The sequence below is a fragment of the Camelina sativa genome, chromosome 18 (assembly GCF_030686135.1).
Source record: "Camelina sativa cultivar CO46 ecotype springtype chromosome 18, ASM3068613v1".
NCBI lineage: Eukaryota > Viridiplantae > Streptophyta > Magnoliopsida > Brassicales > Brassicaceae > Camelina > Camelina sativa.
The window spans coordinates 5,422,145-5,429,902 of record NC_141897.1 but is presented as its reverse complement, the minus strand read 5'-3'; the positions used below and the strand labels follow the sequence as shown (position 1 = coordinate 5,429,902).

At 36.2% G+C, this 7,758-nt stretch overlaps 1 protein-coding gene across 1 annotated transcript; it reads left to right on the top strand.

Annotated features, from left to right (window-relative positions):
- Positions 1-6,723: 6,723 nt before the first annotated feature.
- LOC109130592 (uncharacterized) lies at positions 6,724-7,314 on the top strand. Its single transcript, XM_019240294.2, has one exon. The coding sequence runs from the start codon at positions 6,789-6,791 to the stop codon at positions 7,029-7,031; it is 243 nt and encodes an 80-aa protein (XP_019095839.1). The 5' UTR covers positions 6,724-6,788; the 3' UTR covers positions 7,032-7,314.
- The last annotated feature ends 444 nt before the right edge of the window (positions 7,315-7,758 follow it).

The window sequence follows — 7,758 nt, the reverse complement described above, 5'->3', positions numbered from 1 at the left end:
GTTATCTCGTCAACGTATCTCATAACGACGACCTCGTCTACTATCGAGAACACCACCGTACGACATCACTCCATGCTATCATGCCTCAGAACAAATCCATACATCGGAACTTGTTTCTACCACGCCATGACACATCAACCATCTAACCATTATACGCGTACAATCTCGCAAGCAATCAGCCATCTCACAAAGTATCGTATGATCTCGGAAGCCATCAGCCTTCTCCTAAAGTATCGAGCCATCTCGCCATGTATCGAGCCACATCGCCAAGCATAAGCGCACCTCCGTACTCACCATATCACAAAGATGTGCGCTATCTCGCCAAGCATCAGCGCGCCCCCGTACGACATCCACTCTCGAGCTCGCCACTCACGATCTTGCACCCTCGATCTCGCACTCTCGACCTCGCACTCTCGGTCTCGCAAATCTCGCTCGAACTCGCCACTCTTAATCTCGCGCTCTAGAGCCCACAACAAGGAGGATGAAAATTCTTAAGTACGACAATGTATGTTGCCCGTCGTCGTTCCATGACTCCATGCCATCATCTGCGCGATTCTCCTACCACCCTCGGCGGCATCTCGAGAACTGTGAGTCACGACTAGCAACCCCGACGCGCGACGGCGAATACGAGCATCCCATGACGACCTCACGGCCTCGCCAAACCTTGAATACGCTGGTTGGATAGGCATCAAAGTCGACGCATCGACACGTAAGCGATCTCGCCATCAACCGTCTCGCCAACGCTTCACCAGCACGCTAATAGCCACTACATGCTCCCACTCCAATATTCGCGAGACCTCACCATGCCAATACGTGCCATCGTCCTCCCGCTGGTGTCCCCAAGTATTGCTCCACGCGCGTCCCGCAATGACGAGCACGCTACAATCTCGAGCAAGCCATGATCCCGACCTTGCCAACTCTTGAGCATGCCAAGTCTCGAACACTACAATCGGACGCGCTTTGGAGTTGACGCATCGTTACACGAGCCATGAATCCTCCGAGTTTTCAGGCAATACTGCCTTGCTAACGATTAGCTTACACATCGTCGCCCTGGCCAGGTGTATGATTATAAACGCGTTCTGCATGAATGTAGTGGTGAAATAATCCACAAACTTTACTTTTGTAAGGATTGAAAGCCGAGTCCATACTCGCAAGCGATCCACATGGGTGCAGTGGTGAAATAATTCACGTCTTTACTTCGGTAGGACATTTTATGCTGAGCCCAGACTCGCAATGAGCTAGCAGGAAGCGAAGTGAGTAAGCCGAGACCCCGACTCGCACACACGCAATTCCTGCAGCACCCACGAATTTGGGGAGCAACATATCCAGGGTAAGTCAGGAGACGTCCTGCACTGCAAAATATGCCCTGTAAACAAGAAAACCGTCGCATCCCTATTTTGAGGGTAATTTTGCAATAATCTAACTTTGCGCGACAAAAATCAGCAATAATCAACCTTTGCGAAGATACTCAATAAAATACGAATGAACAAAAAGAAAAGCAGTAAACGACAAGACGAAGACGCATCACTCTTGAGCAGTCTTGTCGGCGCCTCCGGTAGCAAACTCCGGGAATGGCTTGAGATCATTGCCACGAAGCTGCAGCACCACAGTCCCGCATCAACTCTATGGTAAAAGTAATAAGTATGGAAAAACGAGACATAGATGCAACCAAGAAAAACACACATGAACGTCCCGGAATTGTCTTGGCCCCAAGAAGAGTGACGGTCAAAGTCTCTCATATGCTAGCCCAACAAGTGCCTGACTCAGCACGCGAAGAATCAAGGTATACGATCTTCTCCCACGATTGAACACACGCAATGAAGAATGGAAATAACAACTCGCGCACGAAGGCGTTGCAGTGCCCGTACTCACCTCGATGAAGCGTGAATCGGCATATCCAGAATAGAAACCAGTCTTGACGTCACACGATTTCAAATCTAGGCAGAGACATGAAGATCATCTTCACATTATGGCTTCGCGTCTAGGCGAAACTACGGAGATCATCTTCACACCATGAGTTCCTCATATGCTCCTAGCCACGTCAAGCTAAGTCATCTCCCCGTTTCGTACACACAACTCGACGCCACGATAAAGTACTCACAACAACCACTCAAATTGTGGAATTCCATGACTAGTGCGTAACCTTCAGGCTCTTACACGCCACCGTGTCGAACGTGCTTTTACGATCTCCTCGCCATGACTAGCGCGCCAACAAAATTTGGGCTGAACACGCCCAAGCGTCAATACACACATGCATCGTCACTCGAAGAACTACGCGCCTCTCAAACCATCGCCCCAAGGCCAGCACGCCATCGAACGAGCCGACGCGCCGATAGGTACCAAGCCACTCCACACCTCGTGTCAAGCAGCTATGTGGCCCCTATCAAGGAGTTCTGCGCCTCATATCAAGCAGCTTTGCGCCTCGTATTAAGTTGTCTCATGCCGCGTATCAAGTCGCTTCACGCCGCGTATCAAGTCGCTACATGCCCCGTATCAACCTCCATACCTCGTTCCAAGCCGCTCCATCGCGCCAAAGCCTTGAATATTTCACAACTCTCCAAATCAACAAGCCATCGCACAACGACCATCATCACGACGAGACGTCTGTACCTTCAACCATCTTCACACGTGACCGTGGATCCACGTGTACGCATAGAACCCTCAAAACTCTCGTTCAAAATCCACCACACCTAGAAAAACGTGCGCAACGACTATTCATCTAGGAACCTTCCGAGAGGTCTTCAAGTTCTTAAAAATCTTCTGTTCCTTCTGCAAGACGGAGCTAGAGACATAGAATTATACCCAACGAGCTCAAGCAAGCCATCGCTCATCAGAAGATTCTCAAGAAGTTTAGGGCCTAAAGTCATGAATTTGGCACATTTGGCCGTAGGGGCAAAATCGTCATTTATGGAAGAGACAGTGGGGACCCTAGGTCGATGGCTCACTATAAATACCAGAGGTCATTGTCAGAACTCTGGATCCGAAATCTTGGCAATTAGAGAGAAAAGAGCATTTATATTCGTATTAATTGTGCTTAGAACTTTGATTGCATTTTCTGTAAACCCTTCTCTTGAATTCTACGTTTATAAAATAATCAGTTCTGATTTATCTCCAACAAGATCCATATTATTTATATTGTGGATTTCATACATCAACATTTCCGATGTTTTTTTTGGTCTTTTTGTTAGATATTTTTTAATGTGTAAAGTTTTGTTTTAGCCAAAGAAACGAAAAAAATAGGTAGATTCTTTCAAAAAGAATTATCGTGTAACAGTGAGTTCCTAGCTTTCTCGATGTAAATATTTGATTATTTTATTCTTTCCAAATGGAATAGTTATAGTAATGGTAAAACAATGTTTCATATTTATCAACAATCCTACAATATTAATTAGAAAATATAAAACTAACCTTAAAATGTGTAAAAAATTACATTCAATTGTCGTTAGAAAATTTTCATTAAGCTTAATTAATTAATTAAATAAAGATAATTAATTAAAAAATAAAAACTGCTGACTGATCAAATATAAAAAAAAATCTAGATAAATAAAATAAAATATATTTTCTCTCTCTAATAAATTATGGACGGAAATTACCAAATATATTTTTAAAAAATATAAACCAATCAGACTTTCAAAAACTAAGATTTTATATCTAAAAACAAAATATAATTATTTTTAATAACTAAATTTTGAAGATTTTGTTAAGATTTCAAATTATGATTCTCCTATCATCTTTATTTTCTTTTATTTACAAAATTTTTGGAATTTTCATATAATATTTATGATTAATAAAATGCAGAATTTTTTCTAAATATGTTGTGATTTAATTTTTTTAAAACGAAGATATATTACTCAATCTATAAAATATGTGTGTTTTAATTTCCACATTGGCCGGTTGGTAAAACTAAATTTATATAGATGATAAATTGATAATTTTTTATTTGTTCACAATTATAATATTAAAATTACTACTTCATATTTCACAAAATAATAATGCAAATACAACAAACAAACAATTTAAAACTGTAATATTCATCAAAAATAAAATACTATAATATTCTAAAACAATTAGTATTCAAAAAGACTAATAGATCTACAGAAAAATTAAAAATAAATATTATCTCAAACAAAATAACTTTTAAAAAAATATAACAATAATTTTTATTATTATATTAGAATTTTTTTTTTAATGTTGACTTGTGCTTTAAGCACTGGATATCTCCTATTTCAGTTTTAAAGGAAACAGATGCATTTCCTAGTTGTGTATAAGAATTTGATACTAACTAGATTTTAACCCGCCGTACACCGTGGGACAATTTTTTAAAAAATAATAACATTTTATTTCTTTTTTATATATATTTAGTTTGTTTTTTTAATTAAATAATAATTTTGTTTGGATTGTCAATTATTAGAACAACAATAGGGGAAATAAATACATAAATATGTAATTTATAAGCTCTTGTCAGATTAAGTCATAATTTTATCAATGATTTAATTGTTTTACAAAGTTAAATTACCCTGATTTAATATGTCTAATATTTTTATATTAGTGGTATTGACCAAATAATTAAATGAAGATTTAACTCGTGTTTCAAAACCGAATTAATAATATTTTATATTTATACTAATGTTAATTCAAATCGTCATGTTAATAACATGTCCCGCTATATAACAACAAACCGTCATATTAGTGGTTTAACCCGTGTTTCAAAACCGTCATATTAGTGGTTTTGGTTGTGTGTTGTGTTTCGTTTGTGAAGTTGATATTTATACATGGAAAATGCTTGATGAGCAAGGAGTTTACGATCCGTAGCAATAAAAGAGAGATTTTAGTGTTTTCCTATTTGAGTTGATAACATTATCGCAGAATAATATTCAGTTTCTTAACACGGTATATACTATATTAAATGTTTTTCTTGATGCTAAAGTTAAATATACCCGATTATTGAGTTTCTAAAAGTTGGGTTCTCGTTTTTATGAACTTTATTAACGTTATAATAATTATTGCGATTGTAATCATTTGTTACTCAAACTCGGCTGTGTCATTTAAATTTAAGAGATCATACAGTCTCTAAAGATCTATTAAATAGGTTTGGAGATTTTTATGGGATTAAAAATTTAATGCGTAGAGTTGTGTTTGGAAACATCAGAAAGTATAGATGGTGTCAAGCTTATTATGGCAATAAGTATAAATAAATTTGTTCGATTAATATAATTCCATTAAATGAGTTTCCAGGAATTGTTATTTTAGGAAAATAGTTAGGGGTTAATGTTGTAAATTAAATAACCAAAATTTCAAGGGCATAACACAAAATGTACTTCAAAAATAATAATATAGATGTTAGAAATAAAAAATTTCGCGATTTTATAATTTAGTTATTGCTATTTTGATAAAATTGTAAGGATTAACTAAGCAAATATGGATAATTTTAAGAGTAAAGCCCAAAATATAATTCAAAAATGTATATATAGATTCGGTTGTGTCATTTAAATTGAAGATATCCTATAGTCTCTACAGTTCTATTAAAATAGATTTTGAAATTTTTATGAGATTAAAAATTGAATGCATAGAGTTGTTTTTGGAACAATGGACATGTATAGATTTTGTCAAGCTTTGTATGGCAATAAATGTATCAAATAATGTCAATTTTATTAGTTCCATTAAAAAAGTTTTCAGGAATTGTTATTTTAAGAAAATAGTTAGAGGTTAATATTGTAAATTAAATAACCAAAACTTCAAACTCATAACATAAAATGTACTTCAAAAATAATAATATAGATTAGTTCAAAATGTTTTTAAAACCGATATAGGTGTGCGCTTGTACAAATAATAGGCGGCTATAAATTTGTAAGGATTATCAATTTAAACATTAAAAACTAATCCATTCTGTTATCAAGCGGACTTAAACGATTTTTTTTTTTATACTCTATCGGTTGATCTGGTCAACTCTAGTCAAAACTAAAAACACACCGAAGTGTTTACGGAGTAAACTTCTCTACAATCTTAAAATTCAGAAAAAAAAAAAAAAAAAAAAAAAAAAAAAAAAAAAAAAAAAAAATCAACAACAATGTTTAGTCTACACGTCCCTCTTCTATTAGTGCTAGTAGCACTGTGCTACATATATATAATACTGCGTTGAAGTACTTTGTTAAGCCTCTCACGTTAACTAAAAGTAACTTTTTATAAAGATGAATACAAGTAAACTGTTTCTTTCGTATTCTTTGACTTGTTGTGAATGTCAAAAAAAAAAAAAATCAAACCAAAAAAATCAAAGGTGACACAAGTTGTGTCACACAACTAGTCGTGTTGTGAATGTCAACCATTCCTTTGATGTTTTTATTTTTAAGTTTTACTTTTCTGAGACTTTTTTCTTCTCACCAGTTGCTTCTCAATATTTCGGTGATTTTTTTTCAACTTCTTATGAAAGTCATAGAGTTCAACAAACAAATCTTTGTGGCCAAGCTGGTAGTTAGATAAACTCGTTATAATATGAATACACGTCAATTGTTTTGTTCATCTCTGAATTATATATAAACAGTAAAAGATTGAAAACAGGAAAGACTTCAATAAAATATGTCAAAACGCGATACACAAAATGACATAGTCAAACATTCTTGGTCAATAAATAAATGTCCTTCGCATAAACGCGCACATAACAATCGCATTTTATATATATACAAAAGATCACGAATCCAAACTACTTATTCTCAAAGAAAAAGATAACAAATATAATAGAGAGAGCCAAAGAAAGAATCTAGGGGAAAGAACTAAACAAAATTATACAAAAAATGGAGAAGAAGAATGTGTTTGTGCTATGTATGATTTTGGCATTAGTGGGATCGTCGTTGATGTTTGAAGGAGTTGATTGCTGCAGAGCTTTACCATCGAAGTCGTTGAGAAATATTAAAGGACATGAGCAATCCCCGGTGACCATGGAAGTGAATAACAACTGGGCAAGTCAACGTCCCTTGGTGAAGAGCTTTGTTTACCGGTTAGCGTCTGGGCCAAGCAGAAGAGGACCTGGTCACTGATAAACAACTACCGCTTTTGATCGATGGTGTTTTTGTTGTTGTAAGCTTGAAGTAGCTTGGAGACCAAGCAGAATATATTTAGGAGGATCTAAATATATATATCAAATTGTTAGTTTTACTTTCTTTAGGAGATATCTAAAATTAGTTTTCCAAAAGTGTTTTGGAAATAAAGTCTATATATAAGGAGGTCCTAATATGTAGCACAACTTATGAGATTAGAGAGATTAAGGTGTTTTAGTTTTGAAAAGTTTCTAAAGCAATAAACAAGAGTTATTTGTTTAAACTTTGTGTTTGATTCAATATTTGGTATCAAAGCTTTATTGAATCTTTGAAAAAAAACACAATTCGTTTGTCTTTGAACTAAGGCATCTTTTATCAAGAGAGATGGGAGATATCGTTGCCGTGACATCCGCACCTAAGGAGACCAGCACGTCAACCCTTCAATGTCCGATGCTTACCACCACTAATTATACGGTGTGGGCGATGAAGATGACCGTGATGTTAAGGGTGGACAAAGTATGGGAAACGGTTGAAACAGAGGAAGCTGATGTAGACAAGGTGGATCTTGCTAAGGCTCTTTTGTTCCAGTCTATTCCGGAGACACTAACCCTACAAGTCGGTACTCTAGCTACACCTAAAGAAGTCTAGGACGCAATCAAATCACGTTACGTTGGAGCTGAGAGGGTGAAAGAGGCGAGGCTACAAACTCTGATGTCGGAGTTTGAGA

Bases quoted from the DNA above. Each gene is read 5' to 3' on its own strand.
- LOC109130592 (XM_019240294.2), top strand. From the start codon at position 6,789: ATGGAGAAGAAGAATGTGTTTGTGCTATGTATGATTTTGGCATTAGTG.